This window comes from Polyergus mexicanus, unplaced genomic scaffold (genome assembly GCF_030449975.1).
Source record: "Polyergus mexicanus isolate NDT 795.1 unplaced genomic scaffold, iyPolMexi1.0 SCAF_8, whole genome shotgun sequence".
Taxonomy (NCBI): Eukaryota; Metazoa; Arthropoda; class Insecta; order Hymenoptera; family Formicidae; genus Polyergus; species Polyergus mexicanus.
Genome location: NW_027223328.1, coordinates 7,761,469 through 7,780,454, shown reverse-complemented (window position 1 = coordinate 7,780,454; position 18,986 = coordinate 7,761,469). Strand labels below are relative to the sequence as shown.

The 18,986-nt window shown below is 41.0% G+C and overlaps 1 protein-coding gene across 5 annotated transcripts in view; it reads left to right on the top strand.

Annotated features, from left to right (window-relative positions):
• Nucleotides 1-18,986, top strand: part of Rrp46 (exosome complex component Rrp46) — a 117,700-nt gene that overhangs the window by 55,226 nt on the left and 43,488 nt on the right. The window contains exon 6 of one of the 5 annotated variants that reach the window (XM_070300425.1): nucleotides 12,020-12,320. The exons of 3 other annotated variants lie outside the window; for them this stretch is intronic. In XM_070300425.1, the coding sequence (XP_070156526.1) occupies nucleotides 12,020-12,063 (44 nt within the window). In that variant the 3' untranslated portion in view covers nucleotides 12,064-12,320. Of the gene's footprint in view, nucleotides 1-11,481; nucleotides 11,775-12,019; nucleotides 12,321-18,986 lie in introns of those variants that run through there. One more of the 5 variants, XM_070300421.1, reaches the window with a different exon arrangement.

The window sequence follows — 18,986 nt, the reverse complement described above, 5'->3', positions numbered from 1 at the left end:
GATCTAATTAACCGCGCCACTAATGCCACTCTCGATCGCGTCCCCTGCACGAAACCTATAATATTTCTGTACCGTAAATTTTCAGGAGCGATTACGACGTATTTATTACGCCGATCGATTCTAATGTATCGCTTCCGATCTTCGAGAATGTAAGAGCTCGCTTTGACGATCCGAGTGTTCGTGCTGGGGCTACAAAATTGCAAAAGTAATACGAGTTGCTATCTAATGCATTTTCAGAATAAGAAAAATGTATTATTTCACACGTATTATAATTAAGTAGAAGAGACAAACTCTAATAATATTCGATTTACGAAATAAAAGAGAAATGTTTTGCTTGCGATGAACAATCTTGGCGAAAATCGACAATTTTAACATTAATAAGAAAATCACGCTTTTCTACAACTAGCTAAGGAGGACCTCTTATAATTAAATAAAGTCTTACTTTCTTTCGTTCGTCATTGCGTCTTATCTAAACGTCGCGATGCCGCTACGACGGTCGACCGAGGCGCGAGGTCTCGATATTTTATTTATTTAGATGCCGAGATGAGAAAAAGTAATCAAGGGTGCGCTAATGGAAGGCCGGACTCTTCCCCGTTTCTGTCGGTGAACTCTTTTTTGTTTCTGTTTCTCCCCGGCCTCGCCCTTTCGACTACCACCCCCCCATCGCCATCCCCATCCCCGGCCCCTTCCGTCCCATCGCCCACTATAATTACGCACCGACCGAGCTCTCGTGCGCCGCCTCGCTCCGAATAAATAACGCAAATGAAACTTGCCTACCTCACCGGTAACGACAGCGCCTTCGCGTTTGCTCGATGCGATATGTTCCATAAACGCAAATGTAAGCTTCAATTAGGCGAGCGTAGTAATTGCTGGTTCGTTAACAAAGTGATTAATTAATGAGAATCGCTTATTTAAAGCGCGCTTCGAGGTAAGCACTCGGAAGTATCGTTCGATTATTTTTTTAGATTTTTCTCTGATTAAAAGAAAGTTATTTAAATACAACTATATATTTTTTGTTTGTTATAATTGTAGAAAATATTTATTCATCGAAAATGCACGAAAATCAACATACAAGTATTTTCGTTAACATAAATTATCGCGATAGGAAGGCTGACTTGACTGAGAGTCTTCTACCCTCTTTTCCATTAACACTTCGATTTTATAATCAATGTCGCACCCCGCGCCGAGTCACCTTCTTCCTCAACGACCTCTTAAATTATCGCTCGTTCATATTTTTTATCTAAATATAAAATGTACTTGCCGCGCGTGTATCACCACTGGTGATACGTCAACTGGTCGATTACCGATATCAATTATTGATACATTCACCGATATCCAGCTACATCCGGCGCGAAACAACGCGCATGCTCGTTTCTCGTTGACTTTTATTGCTCGTACGAACAATTTTCCCTCCGATCCCCGTCGCTTTTTAAATATTAGATTCGAACGTGGCGTCATTTCCAGAGCCGAAACTGAAAGGGCAGCGACATATAGTTTTTAGTATTTTTCTTTTCACGTCGCATTGTCATCCTCCGAGCGAACGTATTGAAATTAACCTCGCATTTCCCCGCCTCCGTGGCTCTCTTTCTCCTATCTGTGTCTCGTCTTTTTGCCTCTTTCTCTTTTTCTCTCTCTCTCTCTCTCTCTCTCTCTCTTGCCAACCCGTATGCGGACCATCACATTGCGCCTCAAGGAAATTGAAACATCCACCGCCTCGAAGCAACCATGATTTAGAGAACGGTTTGAATTATGTGCCCTCCTATATTAAAGTATTTCGAATGCAAAGCCATTTCGCATGCTTACCCCGCCACAACGTAGTTTCCGTTGCGACTCTGTCTGTTTTCATGGACACAACAAGCAACTTTCGACTCGCGATGGTATCGCGAGTCGAAAGCGATATCGATATTTTCTTGGATTTAGCCAGGAAAAAAACTATACTTGCATGTTACAAAGTGACTTTTAAGTTATTACTCTGTAAGTAAAACTAAAAATTTTATTAAAAAATAATTTAAGATAAAATTTGAGATAAAATTGAAAAATTTCTCGCGATTAATTAAATAGGGCATGATTTAATAATATCGTTATTGAAACGAAGCAAAATCGTAGACTAAATAAATAGTTGTTCGCAATTAATGTGCAAAATAAGTCTAGCTCAAAATAGACGGATATTTTCCGGCTTCGATATTCGATATAATTTTTCAAACGGAGGAAGCTCGCTCTGCTTCTTGCAGAGCAATTCGCCTTGCGTTGTTTTACGAATTCGCATAAATCTGACTGCGTTTCTTCGTTGATTAAGTAAAAGATTTATAAGAGATTTCTTTTGTCAATGAAATAGGATTTTACAGAAAAAGGCGAAGAGACATGGTTAAAGCTTTTTCGGCTGATTCGGTTGGTAAAACTAGATTTTGGATCAAACTTGCCTAAAAGTAGAGAAAATCATATTATATAAAGCACGTACACAACGTTACTTTTCAATCACCAGTGACGATTTAATCGCTTTGGATTATCCGAGATGTTAATATTCGAGAATGCAAACTGACTTTGTAGATAGCGGCGTCTTACTTGATGCAAAATCAAATTTGTTTCACGACGATCCATTATCGAGGATCTCTCATCCTTCATTGTTCGAGACATCTCAACCTTCTCTCTATTCTTTTTTTTCTCGAGCCTTCGACGAGACGTAGACTCGTACACGTACACGCAGGTAGCAAGGTAGCAACCGGGCGAAGAGGATGGACCATGCATTATGTATAATACATCACGTTATTGGTTCCCTCAGTGATTCCACCCCTTGCCGGCGTTATCGTGTACCGCGGCACAGCACGGCATGGCACGGCCTAGTAAAACATAAGCATCGGGAAACGATAAATAAGAGAAACGTGGCCCGCATGCCGCGCCACGTTTTGGCTCTCCCGCTGAAACCCAACGGAGGGAAAATGTCCCCGTCTCTCTCTCTCTCTCTCTCTCTCTCTCTCTCTCTTTCTCTCTTTCTTCCGCTTCCTCTAGGACTCGCTCGTCTCTCTCACACTCGCACATCGTCTTGGTCGCGACGTTCCGTTCCGATTCTGTCTCCCTTCTAGTTTACGAGGGTAACGCCATCCGCCCTAGACCACGGCAGCGTCGTCGGGGCTTTTTTCCGATTTCTCGAGCACCCTCGAAAAGAAAAACCGAACCACCACTTTTCGATTCAACCCCTCGACCTATCACGTATGCGTATACGCTCCGGAACCCCTATAGCGATACTGCTACGTGCTCTTCCGATATTACGCCAAATTGTTTAGCTTATTTGTAAGGATTTATTGTGGGAATCTGCGACGAAATCAGTCCGACGATTCAGATGAATGGGGTAAGCGAATGAGCGTTGAATAGATTTTCTATTTATAAAATGAAGAGAAGAAAAGACTTCTAACAATCTAAAAAAATATATCTAGGGAAAAAGAGCAAATTTTAATTCGCAATTTATTGACAAAAATTTAACTTGCGTAAAGTCGAAATCTTGATCACAAGGAAAAATTAAATTAATCCAAATTAATCGCCGAGGATAACAGAGAAAGAAAGCGATCCAGAGTTCTAATATAATTTTAATATATATATATATATATGTATGCTAAATTTGACAAAAATATAAATTATTAAAATTATATTAGAACTCTGGATATACAATATATATATATCGTTATCGAACGCATCCTGCAGGTAGAGCCATAAACAACGTAGCGTCGGGCTTCTTCGCTATTCCTCGACGCGCAGAGGAGACCTGGTATCGCCGTACATCATCGCGAAGGGACGACAAGGTGTGATGATAAAAGGGGGAGGTGGGGTGATAGCACGCGGAGGCCGGGGCGGCGGGTCGTATGTAATATCGGCATTAGGGAATATGTCAACATTCATTACGTTATCAAGTTGGCCGCACACATTGCGTGTTGATACACAATTATGCGTGGCAGCGCGCCGCACTCTCGTCGTTCTTCGCTCGCCGTTGGAAGCGGAGCAAAGGACGCGTCAAGCAGGATATACCGGGCATAGCAAGCCGCCATCCCTTACGAGACCGAGAGACCATCGGACGTTTGCCATACCGCGCGCCATCACGTGCCACCGTGCAGTGATCCATGACTCCTTCGAGAGCACGAGAAAGAAAGAACGAGAGAGAGAGAGAGAGAGAGAGAGAAGGGAGGGAAGAGGCAAGAGATAGGGAAATAGGTTTGGAGAACTTGTTTGCTACGTTTCACGGACGACCGATTCCTCGCGGGAATGTGTTGAAATTGCAAGCGATGGAGGATTCGGCGCAACTATGAGTCTCCAGCTCGTTTCGAGATCGAAGATCTGGCTCTATCGAACGCCCGCAGTATTTCCTTCGGATGTTTCAAGCGCGATTACGTTACCCGCATTGTATGTTACATACGCTACGTTAGCATCGATATGATTACAATCTCCTTTTAGGCTCGAGAGAAATCATTTTTATTAAGGGAGCGTGAAGTGGAAGCAAGAGAGGACAAAAAATAGAAGCTAAAGAGAGAGAGAGAGAGAGAGAAATATAGGCGAAAACTCATTGAGAATTCATGCGGTATATACGGGGAGGACTCTGAAACTGAAGATCGAGCTACGGTGGGCCGCGGAGGAAAGGGAGGAGAAGCGCGCGGTGCTTGCATATAGAGGAGACAAGGAGAGTTAGGAACGGGAAAGGAGAGGGAACGATGGAAAGGGGTGGCGGGTGAGCGTGGTGACACTCTCATTTCGGAGAGAATTTACAAGCAGCCCCTTCGCGTGCCTCGCATAGTCAGACCTAGTCCAACCTCTTATATATATTGCTAAGCGTAGCCAGCAGTCTGGCATAGTTAAGTGCGCTTCTACTAGATGTACCTGAGTGCTTACGAAATTCATTGACCTCGAGAGCGGTTGTCGCGGAAATGGTTGAGCAGGATGGCCCTGCACCGTCCCATTGCATAGTGAGAATGTCATTAGTTTCACGTATCCTGCGAGCGCAAATTTATGCTCGTTTAATGATGATTTCAGATTGATTCTTTATACAAAATTTCACATGCAGTGTCTTTTTTCATATCGAGAGAGAGAGAGAGAAAGAGAGAGATTAAATTAATTAACTATGTTGCACAAATGTTTCATTGCATCGAAAATACGAATTAAAACATCTAAATAAATTTTTATGTTAACAAAGAGAATTAGTAAGATTTGTCCATTTGTTTTGAGAGTTTTAAACTCTGTTTTAAAAACAAAATTTAATAAGCCGTCTCGTATTTATATTAAATATTTGTTTTTAATATTTTCTTAAATTACTTGTGCAACGTCTTTGAAAAAAAGTCAAGGCAATCTCAGCATTTAAAGAAAACGTTAATGAACAGAAAAACAAGATAGAAAGTCCGCAGTATATCTTATGGATAGCGCCGCGGTTGATATCGCGGCGAAGATACGGGGGTGAGTCGTAAGCGTGATACGAACGACCTTACAGGTTGCCACGATTACCTGGGGTGCAGGTGGTTGAGTTGGTGTCGGTACCATTCCGCGCCGCCCCCGCGTCAACACCCAGCGCCCACTCGTCTGCCATTGTTTCTTCTCTCGCTCGCGCCTACGATCGCTATCGCTCTCGAACCACTTCTCATTGCCCCCGGGCACGCAATCATTATGCTACCCCTGCGATACCTTCGTCCGGCGGGTAGGCCATGCCAACGGAATCGTTGCGCCATTATGGAAGTTATGTGGGCGTGCACGATTGCAGTTTGCTCCTTGCCAACTTTATTTACGAATTGGATCGCATGACGATACGGTCTCACTAGGGTTAGATGAAACGTGGCTCGTTCCGCGATTTCTACAGAAATCTTATCGGCCGATCTTTGTATTACGATGATGCATTGGAGCCTTTTTACTTAATGCACCTGTACTTAAATTAAAACTTTTATGCCAAACCATTTTGCTACGAATTGCAATACACTTTTTGCAAATAGCAAGTATTAATTATTAAAATTGAACTATGATTGAGGAAATTGTTAGATATAATTTATAACTCTTAAAGAATAATTTAATAATACAATTGTTGTAATTTTATTTTCGATATTTCTTAGCTTTATTCATATCGAACTGCAATAATCTTTTGCAATAGATACTTGCTTATTTTTATAAATATACGTGCGATACGTATGTATATTTTTTTTACCAGCGCAGAATATTTTTTTGTGTTTCTCAATTTTTTTGATATTTGCGAAAATGTAAAGTGGCAAAAATGAAAGATATGGCCAACATGCTCTACATACATAGCGTACACTATATATAGATGATCGTATACTGTTGCGGGTTACGGATATGATAGGATAGGACAAGATCGGTATAGAGCCAGCGGCGTTTTGGAGGGAATGGAACAAGGTACGTGTCGCCGCGAGGGAAACTTACATGTATATCCTGAGGGAGGCCGCGCGGGCGTCAGGTTGGCACAAGGGTGGTAGAAGTTACGGCGTCTCGACGACGCTACTTCCTAAGTCTGCTCTTCAGCTTACCTGTCTAACCTACCTACTTATATCTACTACTACTCCTGAATCCCTGCGCTCCGGCTAGAGCAATCCACCCCCTCCCCTCGGTTCTAAACCACCCTCCGACTCTTCCGCAGAACTCCTCTTGGTGGGCCCAGCTGGTGCCTCGAAGCTACTTTAAACTGCTCAAAAGCGGCACCGTCGTCTTGCGCTCGACGCAGTTTCCTACGGAGGCGAGAAGGTAAATGCAGCCTACAGGGTTGTAGAAACAAGATGGCGCGCCGGGAATCCGTTGCAAGAGAGTTGGGCGAGACTCGGTTGGAACACGCGGCGAGGTCGTCCCGGAACAGACGAATTTGATGTGCCTTCCGGGCTAACGCGGTAACAAGTTCTCGGCAAGTTTTCTTGGGGTGGGTTTGCATGGGAGGGTTGCGCGGGTCGGAATATTAAATTTGTTTAACAAGCCACCCGCTCTTACTTCGACTCTGCTAATTCCGCGTCCTTCGTCCGGCTTCGGGACGGCGGCGGTGTACTTCTCTCAGACCGAAATTAAATTTCGTCTAATTAACGACGAGACGCGCGGAGCGCGCTGGCTCCGAAGTTCCTAAAGAGCGCGGCCACGTTCCGAGTTCGTTTATATCTCGAGCGATCTCGAATTAGCAGAAAAACTCGGATTTGAACCAGTACACGGCACGCATGTTATTGTTATAAAAAAAATATTGCATTTTTTATATTGCGCGCATCTGATGTATCGATATGTCTCGCAAATATTCTTGAAATTCTCCACAACGTTCTTTTATGAAAACAAGTCGATTTAACAGTCTATCTAATCCGCCTATCAAGACAGATTCGTTCGATAAAAAAAGAGTACGCTCTCGCCGAGAAAGAGAAGAAGATATCTTTATTCTTCATCGCGATTAGATGGGTAAAGATACGATAAAGATACATGAGATAGGAGGAAGAGGGAGAAGGAGACGGAAAGAGTACTGTTGCCGCGAGTGAAGACACGAGAAGAGATCCGTGGTGCCCATCGTGATTGACAACAACGGACAGTTGCCACAGCGGCGATCTTGATTCATTGATTGAGCGCTGTCACTTTTTAGATAAGAAACGGATGAATATCTTAATGAGAGAGAGAGAGAGAGAGAGAGAAAGAGAGAGGAGAGAGTTGCCTGTGGCAATCGGTCTTGTCTCTCGGTATATGCGTTTTGCGTACTTAATTAACCCGCCAAAGTCTATTTACGCTCCAGGATATCGATCCCTCGTTGACATCGCGAGGCGAATCGACACGGACTCGCTGCCAATTAACGCGAGCAATCGATCTTCCTTCCCCTCCTACACGTCTTGCCAAGTTTTACTGTCTCGCTATCCGTCTCTAAATGAGCGGATCGATTGCACAAATCGAAATTCGTACTCTTTAAAATTGTCTATCGTATAATAATATATAATAATAATAATATCGCATAATAATATTCTTGTTTTTTCGTTTTTTTTTTCTATTAATGAATTTAAAAATAATCTTAACGACACACACATACTCTATTTTTTATGTTATATTTTAACTCACATCATGTTTTAATACAATAGATTTTAATTAAAACAAGCAAAAATTAATTATATTTTAATTGTTAATTTACGTAAACTCTTTGAAATGCCACGAGTGTTTTTCCCCGCTTTATTTTACATATCTACAGAAAAATTGCAGGAATGATAAAGATTCGCTAATTCATCGCCAGTAGGATGTGTAAAATCAAGATATCAGAATCGCGAAGATAAGTTATAGCGCTCTCTCCATCGAGAGAAGGAAATGGAGGATGGTCCAGATCGAAAGAAAGCGTGGATAAGTTAAGAATACGCGGCAAGTAGGACGCGATCGTTATCTTGTCGATCAAACGATTAACAATGTGGCCAGGCGGTGACGAGGCGACCAAGAAGGACCGCTACGCAGGAGATGCATCTCGATCAAAGATATTGCAGTCAATTCTAGAGATATCGCCGCGAGAAAACCCAATGGGATAATCGAGGTTCGATCGCCAATCGCGGCGGGTCACTTCTCGTCGATATCTTCTTTTCGCAGTGTTATCCGTTAATTACCCATTAATCAGCCGTCTCTTAATTACCCGTTCCGATCACGCATGGCTATGTAGATAATGTGGGCGGAGGACGGAAGTTGCATCAATATCCGGTTTATTCTTTTTTTCTTTTATTTTTCCGATCGTTTATGTTCAAATTAATGAAATCATTTCGCAGATTTTGACATTTAATCTTCTTAACACTAATATATAATTAAGAAGAAATTATTGCGGAAAAATTCTTTTATTTCAAAATAAAACATACTATACCATCGCGGAGACACTTTAATTATTTATCCCCGATTCTACTATTTCTTAGAACAAAAGTTCATTGCCTTATTGTTTCTAACACACAAATTATTTTCTACTACAAAACTTATAGCAATATTGCGTACACGTATAGTTATTGCATTCAAACTTAATCATATAATAAGTGAAAAAGCATGCATCGTTTAGCAAAACTCTTAAAAATGATGGCTAGGAGGATCAAAAAGAAAAGGGAACATTTGTTATCAACGATGTCCATGATGCAAAAACAATATTTGATAAATATATATAAAACATAGCAAGTAGTGAACACGTCGTGAATTCAAAGTACAACGTGAATGGAACGCGATTTGAGAGGATATTTTATGATATTCGAGATTGTCGAGTAGGTTGAGATCGAAATACATACTTGGGCGAATTCAAAAGGCAAAAAAGCGATTGTTTCGTAAATCAACGTCAATCAAGGAAACGCCACTTTGTTCCGGCGGCATCGTGTCGATAGAAAAGAGCAAATAAGTTAAGACTAGGATGAAACATTAGCAGCATATACATATTGTAGACGCTTATTTTGTCCGGGAGTTGGCAATTCGCCTATCTAAGGGGAACGAAAGGATAGCGAGATATATATATATATATATATATATATATATATATATATATATATATATAGAGAGAGAGAGAGAGAGAGAGAGAGAGAGAGAGAAAAGAGACGGATCGTGGATATAATGGCGCAAAGTCTCTTTGAATCTCCGAGACGTGCCGCCTCGCACACAGAACTTTGTTATCGATGATCTGCTGCATCGTATGCAAATCTTCTTCCTTATAAATACATCAGCCTCCGCGGATCTTAAGTGCCCCTCTGACCCGGAATTGCGCTTCCCTGTCTTTCTCGTTTCGTTTCTTTCGTTCGCATCTATACCGTTCTTGGGACTGGCATAATATTGTATTTGACAGAAGATGCGACCTGTCTCGTTTAATAGACGAAATCACGACAAAAATGACGAAATTCTAAAGCCGTCTTTATTCCGTAAAAAAGTCGAGTTAATGCCACAAAAAGAAAAAAAAAGAAAAAAAAAGAATAGAATTTTTAATGGAAAATATTTGGCGTATTATTGATAATATTGACTTTACTATCGAAATAGGACCTTCGAGAAAAATTAAATAAAATATTTATTTAATTTTGTATAATTTTAAATTCTTTAACACTAGTTATTTAATTAAATTTCAAATACTTTTTAATATATAGGTTTACCGATAGGAGAGTTAACGATATAGCATTGCGCTTTCACTAACTAATGTTTAATCACACAAGAAATATATGCCCGTAAAATACTTTCCTTCTAATCGTGACTTGGCGGTATATTTCTCTCTAATTAGCCAATTATTCGCTGATCCTCGTTAATTAGCGTATATTATCAGCTTTGTCTCTTTATTATCGAAATCGAATGAGACATCTTGGTATTAATTACCGCGCATCTATTGTAAGTATAATAGAGCCGACATCTTAGGAAATAATTCGACGGAATACGCTCTTAATTATCTCCTTCAATATATCTCCTTTAATTTGCAAGCATGAGATTCGCGGAATCGATATACTTCGAAGAATCCATCGCGGGAACCGCTTTTCGATAAATCTTGATCTTTGAGTCGCTCATTTCTCGCGATAAAAGTGCATGGAGACGAGGACCACCGTGCGAAGCGATCGAATTTTGTTTCGACGGTGATTTAATGCAACAGCGTGCAGGTGTCCGTAAGTAGGTATCGCGAGTTGGCCAAAGGCCTCGGCAATCGGGAATCGGGCCCGAAGAGACGCCGTGCATTTTGATGGGCCTCTGATCGCTTGTCCATCCTCCTTGCCCTCTCCGCCCTTCCTCAGTCTCATCCTCTCTTTCCTCACCAGGTCGTCGCCGTTGTCGCACAATGAGACACGTATCATTCTTATCCTGCCACATCTTGTCACGGAGCCGTTGTACTTAAAGCGTCGCGCCGATTATAACAATTTGTTCGCGCCGTCGGGGGCAGGCCTGACCGGATTATCAAATGAAATCGGTGCTTCTGATGCTTGTAAAGAGAAATGGCTTTCCAAGAACGTCTTATAGCCGACATTATCGTCATGATGCGTCATTTTTTTTTTTTTTTTTTTTTTTTACTAAAATTTAATCATACATTTATTTTATTAAATATAACCAATATTATAACACTGTGTGCGTATGTGCGTGTGCATTAATTATAGGTTTCGATATTATAGTTTGGATATCACAATCGGGAAACTCCCGTTTCCTCTTTTGTCGTTGAAACAAATCCAAACGCGCCTCGTTAAAACGTGCAAATTGTTATCTGTTGTTTGCGCCGTGGCTCAGTAATTATCGCGAGATTAATATTTATGAAGTATATCGGGGCGCGCACACGCGGATCCTGATTAATTGTCGCATTAATTCGATAATTAATTACGATATAATAAAATAATAATTATGTCGCGGGATTAACTTTTGTTTAATATATTTATCACGTCCGGATGTATTTCCAATGATCGTAGCAATAAAAGGAGAAAAGAGGCCCCGCATTCAGATTACGCACGCGGAGCGTGCGGCGAGAAACGAGATTATGCTCTCGGCGAGTTCTCTCCCCATCGGCGCAAAGAGGAAAACATTATTCTTTAATTACAGATGACAAATGGTTGGTTTCGGCGGTTATATGCGGCCGAGGTAAAGCGCGTCGGACGGACTGGTCGTACGCGCTCTCGTTATTTCGTACTTGGAGCACGGCGAAATTGGGGACACGCCGGGCCATGCAATAATGCTGGCTTGAAAAAGCTGAAAAAGAGGGCCAGAAGGGCAGCCATTACTTCCGACGCTTCGCGTCCAAACGATCGCCATTTGTCTCGTCGCAGCCGGCGTTATGCAAAGAGCCCTCTGCTAGTCGATGACTCGTCCAATGTTGGTAGTGAAAGTTATAAACAAACGACGTTGCATTCTTTGCGCTCTACGCGAAAACAATTTCTGTTTTCGATATAATATAACACTTTCCCATAATTAAATTTTCGAGCTATTTTATATAAAAATTTCTTCGGATGATTATAATTCTAGAAATAAATTAAGGATACACGATAAAACAATAAAATTCTAGCAGTAATAATTTTAGAATGAATAATTTTAAATATAAAAGTAATATACAATATATAGTTTCCCTCTCTTTTTTTTAAAGGCACATGCCTCTTGTCGTCGCGGCAGTGTATCGTACGTATGTAAAGGAGGGTCGAGAGGTGAGCAGATGAAGGCGAAGACAATGTACGCCCCTGCCACTTCTGGACAGAGATGTCACAATGCATCGGACGTAGATATCCCGCGGAGGTCTAACATCTTCCTCATACCATTGTCAATCAGAATTTATTATCTGCGAAAGCGACGCTGTCTTTCGATACATTTATGTCAGGAAATATCAGCGGGGGTGCGATGGGCAAGAGTGATTGAATCAAAATATTACATATATGTCGTGCGTATAAATCTTTCATAATTTAATTTTATTACTTATTTAATTCTTTAATTAATACTTTAGTAATGACAATTTTTTTTACAAGATTTTTATAAATATGAATTTAATGCATTCTATAAAATTCGGAGTAATCACATATTTTTAATAAACTTTCTACTTCCTAGTAAAGTTCTTTCGAGTAAAATGTGATTTATGAAATATCTATTATTCTTTCTTCTTGATAATATCGATCAATAATTTTTTTATTTCAAATTAATCCTCCGACTCCTTTCAAGTCACAGTATAAATTATTATCTAGTTAAAGAAAGAACACTTACTCTCGCCGTTAGTTTTCTTAGTTTTCCTTCAGTAATCGCCGCTTCTTACGTTGATCGTTAGCTAGTAGATATATACGTCTATAAAATGTGAAGGAAGCGCGGACTCGGTTGAGTTACATGGCGGACGATGGTCGATCCAACGGCCATTAGCTCGGGGTAAACAGAGCCATACTTTATTCGAGGGGCGTCACTCTTCTTTCAGCGTGGTTCCGGCTTTCGCTTCTTTGTGCGGCAAAATTCGTAATGTTTTCTGTCAGAAATACCCTGGAGATTGAAGTGATAAGCGTACCGATATCGCGCGCTTAAGATATTATCCTTTCCGGTCTCGTTACGTCTATCGTAGATATACTTTAGTCGATACTAGAATATATCTCTCATCGATTATTACGAAGACATTTAATAAACTTATAATTTGTTCGGAATATACATAAAAAAAATTACATAGCTATATTTTTTTTTGCAATATCTCTTATGCTTTCTACGATATAAAGAATATATGTTGAATCATTGAACAACATTAGTAAAAAAAGCTTAACGTGGATGTATGGCACGTGGCAGAAACTTACGGAAGGAGAAAACTGCACGTGTATTAGCGTCAGAAATCCCCAAGTGAGCCAATTAACGCGTAGGGCGAGGGTTCGTCTCGCTATCGTTCTTTTGCTATCGAGGGTTGTAGTTCGAAATGTCCAGATTCTTTGTCAGTTTTTTTTTCGTAGCATTAGCGTGAATAATATATATATATATACATAACAGAAATCTTTTGATATACATATTTCAACTTTATGATATTAAGACGCCCATAAAATACAGTATTTATTATTAATAACGTTTTTAAAAATTTTAAATATAGTATAACACACATAAATTGATGCATGTAACAAAATATGACATAATATTTAAATATTGATGTTATCATAATTCATGTCTAATGATAAGCAATCATTTTTCTGATATATATTGTACAATAAATAAAACTCAAAATATAAGGATTGAGATAAGTTGTGACATAAAAGTAAATCAGTTTGCTTAATACTGTTTAATACTAAAGAGAAATATGACAGAAATACAAATGCGAAAATTATGCTAACAACGGAAGTTTAGCAGACAGGAGAGTCACACGTTGAGATCATTAACAATCGAAGGGAAGACGAGACCGTCGATCGTAGGAACGACCTTGCCGATCGGCTAAATGCATCGCGCGTTCTTCCTTTCGCGGAAACTTCTGGCACGCGATACGGCGTGCGCAAAGTAACGCAGGTTAATTGTCAGGAGGTTAACGTACGGGTAACGACGGATTTCAGACAAAGAAAACATGGATAGAAACGCGACGATATAGTCACAATGCTTCTAGATGACAGTAGATTTCTATATCACAAATACGTCGCTGACAAGCGCTATTTATTTTAATATCTTGAAACGTCATTTGAAGTAATTTGTTAACGCAAATACGTTATTAGTCAATAACTGGTACGCTTAGATAAATATTATTATATCTAAGAGAATATCATGCAACTTAAGCTAGCTGTTACGTAAAAGTTGCATTGAAACAACTTATGTACATCCTTCGTATCAATGTTGCTATCGTTGCAATATTATATTATAATCGATATATGTGTACAGCTCGTTATTATAATTCCAAAATGTATAAATATCGTTATTTTTTTTAGTTGGAATCGCAGAAGTCGTTAAACAAATAAATCGCGCGACATATTAAAAATTCTTTCCCTCGCCGGAATTGCAGCGGCCGTTGCGATTTACATCGCTAATTCTGTTGTTGGCGTCTCGAGAGTCACGGCCGAAGCGAGCGAACGATCGGGACACCAGGGGTCCGTCAAAAGGCCTTTCATTCGGGATAAGATAGCTGGGGAACGAGAGCCCGTTTAACTGACGATAAATTCCCGATTCCAGTCTCACAGCCGCGACGCGTCTTTCCCGATTCCTCTCTTTCGCGGCGGGGAAATACAAAAAGACGATTCCGCGATCGGCGAACGAGTTCTCCTCTCGGTGTATACCGAGAGGGAACCTCGAGAAACTCAATGGAAAAAGGAACACGTAGGGGCGAAGGACGAAAAAGCGTCGGGCGAATAAGCGGGTGAAGCGGACGAATAAGAAAAGGACGAAAAGGAAGACGTAGCATAGAAGAAGCGGAGGAAAAAGAGGAGGACGCGGGAGCGAAAACGCGCGCGGAAAGAGGAGAGAAAAGGGGGGGGGGGATACGGTTGGACGTTCGTTAAATATACGAGTGTATTGAAATTCCGCCTCGAGACGGAGCGCGATGGGACCCGCTCGTTGTGGAAGGACAAGATCGCATGACGGCTCGGGGGCTTGGGAGCCACCCGCTGTTTTGAATACGATCCTTCGTCCGTAAGTCCTCCACCACGGTGTGTTGCCGCGGTGTGTATAAGCGAACCGCCCGTATATACGGCTCGAACGCCAAGAGGACGGTCCTCCTGGCGTCCGAAGACGACAACGACCCGACGCGACTCTCAGGTACGCATACCGTCGTCCACTCTAATTTGAATGTAACAACGTTCCGTTCGGCCTCAACCCGATACCATCTCCGAGCTTTCTTTCTCTTTCTCTCTTTCTCTTCCCGCACCGTTCTCGCGACCGCGAGGGAGGCCTCGTTTTCTTCTCGTTCTTTTCTGTCATCCTCACGCCGTTTCTTTCGCTCTGCCCTTTGAAACGACGATACGCAAAAAAAAAAAAAAAAAAAAAATTATCTTATTTAATCTACTAACGTTGAAAAAATATCTATATACTAATATCTATATAGAAATATATTTATATGTGTGCATATGTTTATTTTTAACGTTTATATTACATTATAGTACATATGACTCGAGATATGACATATAATTGAACGCATAAATTTGTCCCATTGAATTTGCACGTTGATGACAATTGACGCATTTTCAGCGAATGGGTTTTTCTCCCCATTTCCGAGTTCCCGCTTAATTTCCTAGCGCGCGCACGCGGTATGCCTTAAATAAATCTTGATCCATTTGTCTATCCACGTCGCGCGGTCCAGTCAATTCGTCGCGATAGCGCGGAAAGATGGCGGCACGACGTAAACGCGCGCAATGCGCGTTGTTTACACGTTCGGCCACGATGGTGTTTGGTTATATTACATGCAGGGTACGCGATGACGGGTACGTGTCTCTGGGATGATTGACGGACGATACACGTCGTCCGTCGCATCGCAATGCAGGACATTGCCCGGCTTCCCGGTAGCCGCATGACGCGAATCGGCAAGTCCTCCTACTTGTCGGTCTCTCTTGTTCTCTCCCTCTCTATCCCCCTCTTCGTTGACGAAGAGGGAAACGGAGACGGGAGGCAACGAGAAAGGACGCACGGCAAGGATGGAGAGGAGAACGGAGATCCTCCTCTCGCGAATTGCGAATGCATCGTCGGTCCGGCGGTTGTGCACGGAGGCAAGGACGATCCCCCTTATCTCCGGATGGCTCTTATTCCAGGAACCCCGAGGCATCGCGCCAAATTACTATAAATAGACGCTAATCGATGCGGTGGGAAAAACGGCCGGACGCGGTCCGAATACCCGCGGTGCGTCCTCTGCGTGCGGCAGGATGCGGGAGCATCTGAGCGGGTGTCGTGAATATCGCCCCGCGATTCTGACCACGCTTGCGGGCTAACCGCTCGCTCGTTTGCGTCGTGGTTGTCCGCATCGCAAAATATATTCTATATGCACAGGATTATACAAATACGACACGAATAGGAAAAATGCATGTTTTGTAAAATAGAGAAATAAATATATATATATGTAGGTTTTATTTAAAACAGATATTTATTATAAGGGAATATAAGAATGTAGTACAACTCTTAACTGACGGCGAAGGACTGACTGACGCTCGCTGCTTCTCGCCTGTTTATGCCCCGAGATTAAGCTGCTCGTCTCTTTATGCCCGGAGATTAAAAGACGTCGATCGAAGAGTAGTGTTTATCTTTTCGGACTCGCGGCCACCCTGTGATCTAGCCGCATACGTCAAAATAAAGATTGCGCACGCGATAACAAGAATCTCTCTTAGCGGCGACTCGCTAAAGGATTAGTTACTGCTTTATGATCTAGCCGCAATATCGACATGCGATACTACGCATATCGGTACATATAATACGTACTTAAATCCTACATCTCGGCCGTCCTGTAAGACATTCGTCCTCGAATGTTAATTGTGATTTTTTATTCTTTATTTTTCGGTTCCTTCTTCGTCCTCGCTTTCAGGTTCATCTGTATCATCGAAATGCAACCAAGGTTTCATATAATCGGCAGACGTAGAAGTTTCTTGCGGTCCTTCATGTTCACCTATTTTCGCAACTATATACCGATTATTACGCATTCCTTTAGTTACACGATAAGGGCCTAAAAATTTACTATGAAATTTAAGTCCCGGACCGAATTGAGTTCTCTTAATCGCGACAAGATCTCCGTCCGCGTATTTTAATGCTACTTTTCGTTTTTTGTTAAAAGTCTTTAAATTTTCTCTTTGGATCTCGGCTATTTTTTCTTTGGCTTCCTGTCGGATATCGTCGCGTTCTTCTTCGAACATTCGCGCCCATTCGTTTTCAATCATCTCGCGTATTTGTGTATCTTCTCTTAATCGCATGTGAATGCCAAACATTAATTGGAACGGTGTTCGGCCCGTGCTCCTGCTCGGCGTAGTGTTTAAATATCTCTGAGCAGTATCGATAAATTTAAACCATTCTTCTGGTTTTGGGGCCGACAATTTAGTTAAAAGTGGTATAAGGGTACGGTTTACCCTTTCGACTTGCCCATTACCTCTAGGTATTCCCGTGGTAATAAGAAGATGCTGAATTTTTTCCTCGGTACAATATTCTTTAAACGCGCTTGATGTAAACGCCGTACCGCGATCTGATATGATTCTATGCGGGTTTCCAAATACAACGGATTGTTTGCGCAAACGGTCGATTATTTCGGCAGCATCGGTCGATTTCGTAGCATATAACCACACGAATTTACTAAACGCATCAACTATGACGAAAATATGACGGTATTTTTTTTTTGTGCTTGGCATTGGACCTAAGTGATCCACATGATAGGTATGTAACGGAACATCTCCTTTATCAATTACATTCAAGAATCCTTCTTGTTTACCTTGTTTTCGCTCTGCTAGAATGCAATTTATACAACTCGTTACTACTTTTTCGATTTTCGATCGCATAGTCTTAAACCAATAGTCTCTTCGTACAAGCATTTCCGTCTTATTAACGCCAAAGTGACCTTGCTCATGCGCTTGTCTAATTATCGAATTTTGTAACGTCTTAGGTACTACTAACAATAATTCGCCATCATGATCTCGATACAGTAAATTATTTCTTACTATATAACTGTCGGCTTTATTGAGTGTCGCTAGTTTAAGGATTTTTTGCAGATCTTGATCGGTACTCTGAGCTTTTCTAAATCTAGCGATTAAACTATCATTACTTTCATGAACGAGCAAAATTTCTGGGAGGGGATTTCGACTTAGTGCGTCGACATGCATCATATTTTTCCCTGGCCTGTGCTGGATTTCATAGTCATATTCCTCTAATGCAAGAGCCCATCGAGCCACGCGGACGCACAAATCTCGTTTGTTCATTGTTAAAGTAAATGCTTTACAATCGGTAATAATTTTAAAATGAATGCCTAATAAATATACTCTAAATTTTTTCAATGCTTTGACGACTGCAAGTATTTCCAATTCATAACTAGTATATTTTTCTTCAGCTGGAGTAGTTTTCCCGCTTGCATAATAGACCGGATGGAAAGCATTGTCTAAATAATCCTTTTGCAATAATATCGCACCGTAACCAAATTTTGAAGCGTCCGTATGTAATTCCGTTTCGGCTCCGCTTTTATATAATTTTAAAACAGGCTTATTGATCAATGCGAGTTTTAAACTTCGAAATGCTTGTTCTTCGTCTTTACCAAACCGAAACTCTATATTATTCCTCAAAAGATTTGTTAGCGGTCGTGCTATCATTGAGTATTGATAAATAAATTTACGGAAATAACCCGTAAGGCCGATAAAACTTTGTACATCTTTGACACATCTGGGGACCGGAAATTTCATAACAGCATTAGTTTTGCATTCCGCGGGTTTTACAGTTCCGTCCGTTACGATGTGTCCTAAGTATATAATTTCTGTTTGAATAAATTTACACTTTTGCCAATTTATGTGCAAACCAGCTTGACTTGAAACTTCTAATACGCGTTTTAAACTATCAATTGCTTGTTCAATGTTCTGCGAAGGAATAATTAGATCGTCCATATAAGTTAATACGATTCCCTCAGAAATTAAATCTTTGAATACAGCATTTATAAACTTTTGGAATATAGCCGGAGA